Genomic DNA, 14,212 nt, shown 5'->3' on the forward strand with positions numbered 1-14,212 from the left:
ATAAGCAAATACATAATTGTAGTCCTAGGTATATCAATTATAAAGTAGCCTATTGCTGGTAGAAAATAATTTGATCCAGACTATATATAACATCTTGTTACATCGTATAAAATCGTGTATAATGACAACAGTTTTTTTTATGAGAGGCTCTAGGTACGAGTTAGCTTAGTTTACTTGCATGTCTGAAAGAACAAACACTATTGACGATCCACAACTGTCGAAATAGTTCGAAATTAATTCCCTGAATACAAATTCCTTGAAATTAGCTGTACCAGTTGCAGATCTACTGCCGGATCGAGACTCGAACCCGGGTATCCCATTTATCGATAGTGGTCGTCTTCACTCGACGAATTCAGTGGCCTATGCTGTAACGATGTAGACAGTGCGATACAGGTAAATTTTGGTCGGTTTAGGGAGAGTGTACACATAGCCGAAGTGGTTAAGACAATCTCTCGCTATAAGCGAATTCCGCGTTCGAATCCCGGCCTGGCACAAATTTTCATTTGTTTCTGTTGGGTAGTAGATCTATTCCTAGTACAGCTAATATCAAGCAATTCGCATTCATTGAATTACTTTCGAATTATTTTGTACAGCTGTGCTTGGCCAACAGTGACAGTTGTTTCAGACACGAATGTAAGTATTAATAAGCCTAGACGGGCACAAAACAATAACCACGTTGGTTACGATTTCTTGTTGTCTCATTCACCCCATTGTATGAATCCAGGTAGTACTGCGAGAATTAGGTGATGAATTCAGTGGACTACCATACGAAGATGTAGACAGTTTGGGTCGGTCTGGGAAGTGGGCACAGGTAGCCAAAGTAGTTAAGGCGACCGCTCACAATAAGTGGGAAATTCGGATTAAAGTCCCGGTCTTGCACAAATTTTCATTTTTCTCTATTGGCTAGTAGAACTGTACCTAATACAGCAGATGTCAAGGAATTCTAGTTCAGAAAATTGATTTGGAAGAGTCAGTGTGGGGCGTAGCGCCGTATAACGATCCTGCCTTGGAGGCGGTTAAGTGGGAAATGTGTGTCAGAGCTGGATAGTGACAGATGGTGACGCGAGACTGGACGCACACGTAGTTTATGTATCAGCCGATAGAGGACAATATTGGATAGGGGGACTGTGATTTTAGTTTCGATTGTGACCACTAGAGTGCACTAAAGTAATAGAATGTTTTTCATAAACTGTTCTAGTATTTTCATAAAGTGTTATTATGTCTTTTTGTGTATGTAAAATGTTATAAATGTGTTTTAGCAGTATGAATGATGCGTGACTGTGGTTTAAGGTTAATATGAAGATAATTGTTTAACAAGTTATAAAATGGGATTTAGTGTGGGAACATTTCGAAGAAGTATGGATGTGGACAAAGTGGATTTTTGTAGAATAGATTTGTAAAGTAAGTTTATGGTAAAGGGAAAGTTAATTCAGGTTTAAATAACAATAGTAAATAACTTTATGCATAAACAAAACTTCAGCATATTAGATAATTAGGTCGGTAAAAAGTGCAGTCGTTAGGTTTACTATTTTGCGATTGGTTACTGATAAAAAGCGCGGACTGACGCGGGAGAATGTTGTTTTACTATTGGCTGTTGATTAAACTGAACAATGGTAAAGCAATATTCTTCGCGCACCTTTCTCTGCTGATAGAGGAGACCGAGTATTCTAGGGAAGAGTCGGAGCCTAGCCATGAAACAGTTCGGACGTGTGTAGTAGTAGTTCCGATGGAAATGATAAGTTGCCGGATCTCACAATATTTCATACATCAAGAGTGTGGTAAAGTGACGGCATAATTATTCCGATGGGTGTGTAGAAATTTCGTAATTTTTAAGTGAATTCTGTTACGAGAAAAGACATAAATTCCGCGTGGCGTATTGAGCAGGTCGGTGGCTAAAAACTGAGACTGCATTAGGTACCGACAGACTTAATATTTGGCGAACATTCTAAATCAAAAACAATCCGTATTTTTGTAGCTAATACGTTTTGGGGAAATGCAACACCATAAACTTGCTAACATGAGTGAAAGGGATTGTGAGTTACTGTGTTAGGACTAGCATGGGCTTGGCAGTGATACTTTTCACCTAAGTTTGAGAATATATTAATTAAGCACAAAATTTCCAACCTTTCATTTCGTGTGAAAACTTTCACCCGAAACATAGATTAGTGACTTCAATTGCAGCCTGGTTCACGTCGAAGTACAGTAGGTTTCACTCGGCTTCCCTACTGATGATATGCTGAGACAATGTTCACAGGTAGGTACAGGTACGTCATAAAGGGACGGAAAGAACCGCGCCGCCGCAAGTGCAGATCAGCCAGCGAATGGAACGAGGCAGGTTGGTAAATATTAGCCTGATACATAGCAAAAATCTCCAGTTGGGGTTATTTTAAAGGATGTTGGAAACATGATTAACATGACCATAAGTTAAAGTAAAATTAGTGGGCTGTGTAAAAGTTACAGAAAACGTCTGGAAGCAAGGGGTGTTGTCGGAAAGCTCACCGTAATCTTCTTCGTAGACGATGGCGACTCGCGTCCAGTTGAGGAAGGCCATGACGTCCTGGAAAGCATTGTTGAGCAGCGACTGCGAGGGGTAGAGGTTGATGGAGAACTCTTTGTACTCGGTGTCGAGGTCGAGGCGCGCCTCCAGGTGGGGGATGTCGAGCGCGTCGCAGATGGAGTGGATGTGTGCGCCCAGCAGCGGGTCCGACGGCCCGAACACCGCCTGGACGCCGAACCTCACCTGCTGGCAAGCTGAGGCGCACACAGGTGTCAGTATAAGGACTGCAGGTCACACGAAATACAACAGACTAGAAAGATCCCCAATGCTGATGAGAGGTTTATCACTGAGCCGTGTGTCGGCTCTCAGTATATATCGCTCTGTAAAGATTGTTCTGAGTCCTTCCATTTCATCGTTAAGTATTGTATCATATTTACCATTATGCTGAGTACGATTCTGTTGAGATTCCCCTCTGGCGGCGTGTCTGGTCTTTTCGATCTTCGAGTCGTTGCTTCCTGTTAGCCTTGTGTACGGGAATAAGATCTTTGGGGGGGGGGGGGGTGGCCAGTTGCTTGCCTAGCGGTGACGAGTCGGTTGGTCGGTTTTTAAGATGAGACCGCGGCCTGGCGTTGCGGTGGAGAGTTGGCTGATGTTGCGAGAAGCCGTGTGGTCTATCCTAGCGGTGCGAGACGAATGCGACCAGTTGACGAGACAAGGCGGTAAGCTTTTTCTGTGAGCACCCGGGGGCCACGACTGTGGTTCCGAGTCACTACTTGGTGGGAGCGGCAATGGATGTCTTTAAATATTTGTCTGGAGGGGGAATGATGGACTAGTAGCTCGCCTAACCTGAGGAGTGGTATTTCGCCGACGTGGGTGCAGAGAAGACGAGGGCTCCGGTGAAAGAGCGCGTGACTGCGTGACTGTGCCCAGTTGGGTACGCTGGCGACGTGTACACGGTTGGGTGTGAGGAACCTTTGCTTCGGAGTTCACCTGCTGTTTCTCTGATAAACTGCAAGTTAAGTTGGTTAAAGGTTTAGATGTTAATTGAAGAATTTAGGTTTGTGCAACCAGCGTCTTTTCTGCCTTGTGGCCTCCTGCGTTCGGATTTCCTGTCGCTATCGCCGGTGTAATTATAGACAGTGATCTTTTGGCTTTTCATTAGTGCTGCCTGGGAGGAAGTGTATTTTTGGCACGGATTATGGTTCCTGATTTGATTCCTCCTCCTCCCCTGGCCTCGCGTGAGGTCGACGTGATTAGTGAATGTGAGGTGTTGTGAGTCTGTTAGTCCGCTTCTAGCCTGATCATCCTTCGGGAGACAATTGTGGCCGCCCTTACACCCGGTAGGTTAATTATTTCCACCCCAAGACATTTTGGTGGCAGGAAATGGTATTAAAGTTGTTAGTTATTGTAAAATGTTAAATGGTTGTATTTTACTCTGATTGATTTTGGCCATTGTTTAAAAAGGTTAAGTTTGCCTTTCATTGGTGGGTTTTTAAAATTACATGGCTTTAAAATTGTTAGTTACGGTAAAAGGTGAATGACTGTATCTTTACTTCGATTGTTTTAATCTACTTGGCATCCTTTGAAAATGCTACTTCTGCCTCCCTGTTAGCGAGCCCTTGTAATTTAATATCTTGTTGTGCCAAACTTTAAAAGAAGCTGGCTCCCTACATGTTAGGTAGCGAAATTGTATACAAATTGGTGTTTTTTGTTTTATTACTTAGAAAGTTTTAATTTTGTTATTAAATGCTCTAACAAAGTCTGTTTTAAGTAAAATGGCTTGGCTATTAACGGTAAAGTAAAGTTTTTAATTTCATTACTTGGAAAATTTTGATTTGTTATCAAATGTTATATAAAAGTCGGTTTAAAGTAAAATGGCTTGTCCGTTAACTGTAAAGTAAATTGTTTTCAAGAGGCACTCATGCCTACTAGCTTTTTTGGATCTGTTCCTGATCAAGTGATAAAGAAATGACTTTTAATGGTTGAAGTAATCAATAAAGAAATTGTAAATTGCAACTCGACAGTAACCAACTAATTTTGGCCCCGTTTCCCAGCTGGGGGTTTTCCTTGTTTAATCGTAACACCCGTCTCAATCACTACTCTTGCGTCGTCTTTCTAGCCGAAGCTAGTGACGAGTAGTGATAAACCTCTCATCAGCGTTGGGGAATATGATTCACACGCTCAGAATCAGAACTGTTGATCTCACCACATAAAACAGGCTTGAAAGACGAAGGTAATGACGAGTAGTGATACCTTGTTTACTGCCTGTTCTCCCCTGCTGATGTCAGGTTTATCACTAGTCATCATTAGCTACGTTGTTCTAGCCGAAGCTAATGACGAGTGATAAACCTCACATCAACACTGAGGAACATGCAGTAAACAAAGTGAAGATCTTCTGTCACTTTGGAAGCAAACCATCGCGTGGAGGACCAAGCCAGGATATAAGAAGCAGACTAACACATGTGAATGAGGCATTTCTCACTAAAAAAGTCGACTTGTATCAAACACAGGTCTGAATTTTCAGGAAGAAATTTCTGAGAACGAAAGTCTGGAGCACAGCATTGTATGAAAGTAGTAAAAAAAAAAAAAAAAAAAAAAACCAATATGAATTACTCAGCGTTAGTGTCTACACGCACGGATCACTGGTGCGTATAAATATGGATTATCTAGGTCGAAGGGACTGATGACCTTAGCTGTTTAGTCCCCCTTAAACATCCCAACAACATCTAGGTCGAAGCGCCGAGAGCGTTATATGTACGTGTTGCTCAGTTGTTGAAATCGCGGACTGGAAATCAGTGGTAGTGGTTTAAAGAGCGGATGGGCCTGTCGGCCTTGCAACACCCAGCAACTGTGATGAGATTACGTATATTTTTCCGGCGTGATAAATCTTGATGCTCTTCAAGGGTATGGAACTGGAACTCATTCTCCTGACGATAAGATATTTCGACAGTCCGTCAGGCCGTCATCTTTCGGTGAGTTTGCAAGCGCACAACCATGCCGAAACTGAGGTAACATCAGATACGGCGGCTCCCTTGTACACCGGGAACAGGCCACTGCACTTGCGAAAGAAACAAAAGAGCTGCCCTCTTCTTAGCTAAGAAATGCGTCGCCGCTAGCCTAGAAACTATCGAAAGCAATGAATTGCACATTAAGAAGCAGCCGCTAGGAAACCAGGCCGATGTTCTTTTATATCTGATAAAATGGGATTCCACATTTTGCTTAAAGGAAATCTTTTATCTCTATTAATAATATAATAATAATAATATCACCGGATTCCTTAAGTACAAAATTCCAGTAACGGGAAGCCAGAGCAATGATTTGCCTCACCTTAAATAACACATTATGCCCTTCGCTGAGACAGTGTTCAGCGACGGCAGATTTTTCACACATTGGTCATGAACCGTACGAATAGTCTGTCCAATATAAGCCTTTCCGTAATGACATTGAATTGTATATGTACTGCAGGCGTCCTCAATCCCAAATCATCCTTAACAGATCCGAGAAGGGCGCTTTTAATATCGTACTTTCTGAAAATTCTTAATATAGCATTTTCCGAGGATTCTTGAAATTTTCGAAGAAATACTTCCCGCAAAGGGTAAAATAGCACCTGATTTACAAGCGTCCATTGTTGGTTCACTTGGTGATCCAAACTGCAAAGCACGAAAATTTTTATGATCAGTATATCCATTTTGCCTGTAAATAACTCAGGTAATTCGCAATATTTTTCAATTTCTATCAAAAATTTGACGCGTGCGGGGCAGCCCTTTCGCTTCTCGCACACGCGCAGTGGTCTGTTCCTGGGGCGTAAGGAGCCACCGTATCTGATGTTACCTCACTTCCAGCGTGATTGTGCACTTGCAATCTCACCTGAAGAAGGCGAGCAGTTAGACCGTCGAAATATCTTGTCGTCAGGTCGATGAACTCCAGTTCCATACCCGTGCAGAACATCAGCAAGCAGCTGTAATTACACCTATCGCCAACAAAGTGCGTTATGTAAAAGGGAATTGTGTGAATAGAATATAAATGGACGTTGCGGCCGTGATGGTACCACCTGCATCGGCCAGTATTAGATTTCAGTATTGATTTCATCACAGTGTTGGGCACGCCTGTATATCATCAGAGTGGCGTGTGACAATCGGTATTTTAATTTGATTGGACTGTATCGAAATTAAACGGTTGCAGCTTTTAAGGGGAAGAGAAATATAGGCTACGATATTGTACCCACTAAATGAATTTTCTGTATGAGAACGAAACGAAACTTCATATCGTAACTTCAGCTAACTGTTTTCAAGTTTCTACATGACTGCAAATTTTCAGGCGGCGTGGAAATCCATTTGCGTTTTGAAATGCAATCAAAACCCGTAATCACTGCAGACTTAATGAATTTTAAGGAGCCAATAAACGAGAGAAAATGAATATATCCGTTATTCTGTTGAAATCAGGGATATTTTCACGTCTCAAATGCTTTAGAGTCAATGTGAGCCTAATGTTAGGCGTATTTGTCATGTAGGTAAATCTGTCGGCGATGTTGACTATGCATATTCCACAAAAATTCCAACAGTCCTCTTTTTACTCTCTGATTATCTAGTGGAAAGCTGAAACTTCATCACGCTGAAATATGAAATCCGCTTCATTCAACTCCCTTCCTCAAGTAATTCTCTGGCACTGTGCCAACCCCTGAGAATTGCAACCCCACACTGTTTCATCAGGAAGTCATTAACGGTAAATGCACGGCATTGCTTCCTGCTACTATAAAACTTAATTCTCTAGGGAAATGCTAGTATGCACTAGACTCACCTTAATAATTGTAGAGGAATAATACCGAATCTTGCCATTGCACCTCGCTAGAGAATGTAAAGCGAATCTCGCTACAAGGTTGCATTGTGAATTGTTCTGTTTTGTTTAAAGAGTAGTTTTACACTCACAGCTCTCTTTCTTTCAGAATAAAAATTTAACCACAACGGAGTATTCATCTAAAAGATTATAAATTTAAGCGTCAAATTTCCTGGCTGATGTTAGACAGTATTGTGATCTAATGAACGGAATTTAAAAACTAGGCTGTGTATTAAACAGGAAACACTTTCCTAATGCTCTTGAAATCAGTACTTATTTGGTCATGAACTGGCTTTTTATTTCAAGGGACAGCTAAGAAGCAGAGAGCGTGATGAAATCACTAATATTTCGCACAACCAACGGAAATGTGTTTCGTATTTAGTATTATTTTCGTTTCCTGTCAAGTAGTGGTGGAAAATTCAGTTAATGTTAAAAGTTATATTTATGGTGGTATGATCCTGACACAGCAGTTATCAAAGTCAAGACTTGTAAAAGAGTAATCTTCTGAAGCGAAACTAATGTAAGGAGGGAAAATAATTTGGCTTGATAACATGAAGAGCATACTTATGATTGTTTAAGTCCTTTAGGTTCCTTGCAGACAAATATGTTCATATTTCGAAAGAAATTTTGTTTTTTAAACAAGTTAAAATCTATAAACCATTTCACATTCCGCAATACTTCGTGTTATTAATTAATATTATACAAAATAATGTGGAGTTAGTCGAACAGAATAAGTCTGTTATGAAAGAAAACACACAGAAAACTGGTGCTATATTCTGCAATATTTATTACTTGTTTCACAAAACTGTTTCCAGCTGTTACACCATTACGGGTTACAAAGACACCTGTCCCAAAGCTGAAGTGCTGTCTTTACCAATGGGCAGAAAGTATCCAACTGTTGTCCACAGAAAAAGGATGGTTTAAAGTTCCTGGATTTAGGATTTCTGGCTACATTCAGTGAGACGTTTCTTAAATACAGAATTGTGTACAGTTTATTGCTTTCTTGAGTTCGTGGGTCGACAACAGGGTAAAGATGAGCATACATGTTGTTCCTTCTTTTTTGTGTATTATTGAATCAACCAATGCAGGAGGGTAATCATTGTTTGATGATATTTATCTGACTGCATTTAATTCAGCTTGGAAGTTGTCTTCACACATGGAGACGTATGTTAGGTGATGTATCATTGACTGATAGGCAGCATATTTAGCGGTCACTGGGTGTTTTGAAAACTGGTAGGTATTCTAATACCTGTGATGATAGGAGTCTTACTAATCTTGAAACTACGAATAGGATAACGGATGACTCCGGTTAGATCTAAATAATTTATGCTGTTACCCCTAAATTTTGACGTATTTATTGCTGTACTTTAAAAATGAGCACATACAGTCGCGACCGCTAAGAACATTTATTTTGTAATAACCGGTTTTTGGCCAGTTTTTGACCAACTTCAGACTTCATGCTAAAATATGAACACAGAATGGATTTAAAGGTATGTCTGGAAATAGTAGTGATATATAAAGTACACCATCTATAACAAATATTAAAAGAAGAAATTATACCCATGATGGTACCCCGAAGCGGTGAATGAAGTCGCTGTTATAGCTCCACGAACGTCAGCTGGTAAGGAGACAAATTGAGCTGTTGCTTAAATACGCGATGCTCAGCCCACTGCACTCTGAATTACATCAGCGACAAACAATCAGGCGTACAGGAGGTCTAACTGTCACTAAAATAATCTATATACAGAATGGTTGCACGAAAGTTAATAAAAAATGTAGAAATAGTTGCATTACATTTTGCAAAGTAATTTCTATAAACAGCATTTCGTCAATCTATGATAAAACTATATGCAAAAGAGATAACACCGATAGCCGTCTGTGGATATTTATCGCAATGTTATAGATTGTACGGCAGCAAATATAGTGGTTCAGCAACGCTAGTGGTTCCCATGGAGCTGATGTGGCCATAACTATAAGCGCCATCTAGCAGAAGAGGATTTCAGAACTGCGACAGCGGCTGGATGTGAAATACGTACTGGCTTGCAGGTAGACATGTAGAAACGCATGCCATTCCTTATTGCTTCTACATAATACTGTCAGTGAAAAGCCTGCTTGAGTCACGTCGTTACAATCGAAGCGTGCGATACGTGTGTCGTGACTCACGTGCAGCCCATGCACGGTAGGTGCAGGTTAAGCAGGGTTTGTTGTTCCTGTGTCGGGAATCATAGTGGATGTGTTGCCATCTTAGTTTGGTTCGTCTTCTCTGTTGTCGCAGAGGAGCTTTCTTCTTCTTTTGCTGCCACGTGATCATTCTCGGAGCAGGTAGGGCCATCTGGTGACTGGGCGCCAGTGGAGCTGGTTGCCCAATTCACTGACCAGCGGGTTTCTCGATGTCCTCGCCGACGCGTAGAATCTCGTCGCGAGCTGACGGAAGTGGCTCTGCAGCATCGGGGTTCCCGCGATGTAGAGTAGCTACCTTGTGTCGTAGTCTCTTGGCCGATTTATCGCCAGCCGGAGGGCTTTATTCTGCACACGTTGCAGTGTCTGTAGATGGGTGTCTGCCGCGTTTCCCCACACCACAGCCGCGTACTCCAGCACCGACCTGGTAAGTGCAACGAGAGGCCGCAGTGGGGGCAGCGTAGTCGTGAGGTTGAGTAGAGGATGAAGCAAACACATCCTTCCGTGCGCTGGGTCTCTCTACTCCCGGATGTGTGGTCCCCAGATGAGGTGCTGGTGACGCCGAGGTATCTTCCAGTGCGAGACCATGGAATGGGGCCTCCCATGATCCGCACTTTCGGCAGCTCATCGGGAATTCACCGGCGCGCGAACACCACCGCCTGGCTGTTCTCGGCATAGAACCTGAGCCGCCATTTGGTAGCCTAAGCTCTAAGCTCATTGCAGGCGAGTTACAGGCGGCGGCGCGTCAGCTGAGCGCTCGTGGCTACGCGAGTAGAGCGCGGTGTGATCGGCGTAGAGCGCCAGATGTACCCTCGGTGTCGTCTTCGGTACGTCGGCGGTGTAAAGAGAGTACAGCACGGGGCCAAGCACGGACCCTTGCGGTACACCAGCTCGGATGTGGCGCGCCGTTGACACGCCACTATCAGCACGCGCATGGAATGTACGCCCACGTAGGTAGGACTGAAGCAGGCGGGCGTGCGACACAGGTACTCCCAATACCAGCAGCTGACTGTCGAAGCGGCGTGGATATGTCGATGTGCACGTTTCAACAGAAAACGATTTGAAAATTGCCACAGCAGCTAGTGGCTACAATATACTGACGTGCAAGTAAGGCGACTGTCGTAATAGGTGCCAGATGACAGTGACAAAGTAACCAACAAGATAGCAAGTAAATTAGGGTACATAATATCTAATGCGTGAGACTGTGTGAATCCTGCCTCCGGCATGGATGTATGTGATATCCTTAGGTTAGTTAGGTTTAAGTAGTTCTAAGTCTAGGGGGCTGATGACCTCAGGTGTTAAGTCCAAAAGTGCTTAGAGCCATTTTTAAATACTATTTGCCATATCGCTGTTCTCCATGAGAACTGTTATCAAAAATTACATATACTGTTGTCTCTGGAAATAAGTTGCTTGATGAATTTCGTAAGTTATCTGGTGATACGGGTTCAAAGCAAAACATATCATCAATGCAACTAAATCAGTATCCAACCTTGGAAGAATGTGGGTCTGTCTGGCTGGACAATGTTCGCCCACTTGAAGAAACACCACAGGAGTTAGCAACTTAGAAAAGGAGACGACGTTTGCAGATCACCAGCTTAAAGAAGACCATAGTAACATGGCGCAACATCAAGTATCATATCACGTCCCTAGAAGAAGGAAGAGTAACAACCTTGAAATAACGAAAACTAATAAATATTGCCATTGGTGGAGTGGCTTGTGTGCGTCAGCAATACAGACAGCCGTAGCATAGATGCAACCACAGCAGAGGGGTATCTTTAGAGAGGCCAGTCAAACGTGTGGTTCCTGAAGAAGGACAGCAGCCTTTTCAGCAGTTGTAGGGGCGTTGTAACATCAACCAAAAATACCTTTCTGTGCTGCTACTGTGAACTGCTGGTTCAAATGGCTCTGAGCACTATGGGACTTAACATCTGAGGTAATCAGTCCCCTAGAACATGGAACTATTTAAACCTAGCTAACCTAAGGACATCACACACGTCCATGCTCGAGGCAGGATTCGAACCTGCGACCGTAGAAGTCGCGCGGTTCCGGACGGAAGTACCTAGAACCGCTCGGCCACCGCTGCCGGCGCGATGTGCTGAAAGCAAGGGTAAACTACAACCTTAATTTTTCCCAAGGAAATGAAGCTCTACTGTATGGTTACATGAGGTGGCATCGTCTCGGGTAAAATATTCCGGAGATAAAATAATCCAGGAGGGTGCATTGTCAGGAGAAACAAAACTGGCCTTCTGCGAATTGGAGCATGGGGGCAGGTGGGTGTGCCGGACGCTGGTACATCTCTGATGCGTTACATCTCTAGTTCCTAGATTTTTTGAATGCAACAGCGTCGCCACCGACAGTCCATGCGGGTTACGCGGGAGCCTGTTAGGAGCGGTAGGGAGTTGAACGGGAATGAGATACAGCAAGGTTTGATTGACACGTGATGTGTCTGAAACCGGCGTAATAACGAAAGGCGGCGTGTTCGGCGCGAGCTGGAGTACTGCTGTTTGGACGAAGAATCCTGTTAGAGGGGCCTTGGTTTAGCCGTTGTAATATGGATGGAATTGGAACGACTACCAAGTGACTCAATTCTGCAACTGAAACTCCTGGAAATGGAGCGGTATTTCTGTCTGGTTACATCTGGATCTGCAACTGTTTTACGGTACCTTCTTCTGTGCAAAATTCTTGAGTGTGTTAAACTCTACAACCTATTTCCGGAATGAGATTTTCACTCTGCAGCGGAGTATGCGCTGATATGTACAGGGGCGATTCTAGAAGTGGGTCAAGTGGTGGGGGTAATGGAGGGTGGGGGGGGGAGGGGACGGTTGGGTGTTTGGAATATCGCTTAACAAAAGGAGAGATGGTGTCCTCCTCGCCACGGGGGTTTAGCCGAGCGGTCTAGGGCGCTGCATTCATGGACTGTGCGGCTAGTCCCGGCGGAGATTTGAGTCCTGCCTCGGGCATGGGCGTGTGTGTTTGTCCTTAGGATAATTTAAGTAGTGTGTAAGCTTAGTGACTGATGACCTTAGCAGTTAAGTGCCATAAGATTTCACACACATTTGAACTTTTTTTTGCGTCCTCCACCGACAATTTGGTAAAATTTGGTATTGCTTAAAGTGGTTTTTGGTCACGGTTTTGCAGTTCCGGGTAAAAACGTGTCTACAGGATGTGTGTGGCCGGGAAAATAATACTATTTGACCCAGATGTCCTTGATTTCCAAGTTTTTGTCTGGGGTTAACAATTTTAGTGTTGGTAAGCATACCAGGCATATTTAGCTTTCTTGATTATTCTAAGTGGTATTCGTACATTAATATACATCAAGTGTATGTTAATAAATATAAAGACGCTGATATTTATTGGTTTACATAGTAAGCTATTTGAAGCTCTTATTGTTCTGTTGAAATGTGTTTGAAATACATTGCAACCTATATTGCTATATAATTATAGAAAGAAGTGATTGAACATGTGGAAGTAATATATTCGCTGATTTCTGAAGTCATTTTATCCAGTGTAATATCATACTCCACTCGGGAGGGGGGGGGGGGGGCGGGGCAATAGCCCCCATATCCCTTCTCCCTCCCCTTGCCACCATCCCTGGATATGAAATTCCTAGCATATCAAAACTGTGTGCCGGACCGAGACTCGAACTCGAAACCTTTGCCTTCCGTGGGAAAAAGCTCCACGAGGTACTGCCAGAATTGAAGCTGGGAGAACGGTTCGTGAGTCGTGCTTGGGTATGGCTCAGTCGGTGGAGTAATTAGCCGCGGAAGACGAAGGTCTACAGTGCGAGTCTCGGTCCGGCACATAGATTTAATCTGCCAGGAAGTTTCTACCACCTGTTACTCACACGATGCGTTCCCGTCGTTAGGTCCGTCTTAACTGTGGATACCCGACCGTTATTTCAAATAACTTAGTAACGGTGCTCGCGGGCGGGGCTCCGTTGATTGTGTCATTCCATATTAACTGTTGCCGCTTGTATTGTGCGGGCGTTTTGTACAAAGACCTAAGACTATTTAATCTTACACTGTAAGTAAGTGGGCAGGGACTAACTACAATCACGGAAAATAAATCACAACACCAAGAAGTGTGACATAAACGAAAGTTGGTAGGAAGCGTTCCTGAATCTGAAAGATTATGTCCATTCAAATTTCACGCCAGTCGCGTAAGAGTGACGCTTGTAGCGCCACGATGAGGATGCAAATCAGATTTGCTACAAATACGCGCTGTAACGGTAGTGAGCGTTAGTTACCTTTGACATTTGGCGTGGCGAGTTGATGTTAGTCAAGAATGCCTTCAGGGCGACAAAGATGCGATTATCAACACTTCACTGCGTTTGAATCGGATCGTGTAATAGGGCTACGAGAAGGTGGATGTTCCTTCTCCGATATTGCTAAAAGACTTGGCAGAACTGTAGCTACTGCACATGACTGCAGCGGTGGTCACGAGAATGAACGGTCGCAAGAAGACCGGACTCCGGACGGCCACGTGGCAGTAAGGTGAGGGAAGACCATAGTGTTCCGCGTCGAGCTGTGGCACATCGCACTACATCTGCGGCAGTGGGCTCAACAGTGACGCAACAACTGTTACGAACTGGCTACGTCAAGGACATCTCCGAGGCAGAGGTTCTGTAGCGATCATTCCACCTACCCCAAACCACCACCATTTGCAACTTCAGTGGGGCCGGTAATGGCCGTGTGTTGGTTAGGA

The 14,212-nt window shown here is 43.5% G+C and overlaps 1 protein-coding gene across 1 annotated transcript in view; it reads right to left on the bottom strand.

Moving 5' to 3' along the window:
* The window catches only part of LOC126141067 (glutamate receptor ionotropic, kainate 2), a 766,326-nt gene that overhangs the window by 231,232 nt on the left and 520,882 nt on the right, over positions 1-14,212 (bottom strand). Inside the window, exon 5 of the mRNA XM_049915243.1 lies at positions 2,500-2,751. Coding sequence (XP_049771200.1) covers positions 2,500-2,751 — 252 coding nt within the window. The remainder of the gene's footprint in view (positions 1-2,499; positions 2,752-14,212) is intronic.

This window comes from Schistocerca cancellata, chromosome 1 (genome assembly GCF_023864275.1).
Source record: "Schistocerca cancellata isolate TAMUIC-IGC-003103 chromosome 1, iqSchCanc2.1, whole genome shotgun sequence".
NCBI lineage: Eukaryota > Metazoa > Arthropoda > Insecta > Orthoptera > Acrididae > Schistocerca > Schistocerca cancellata.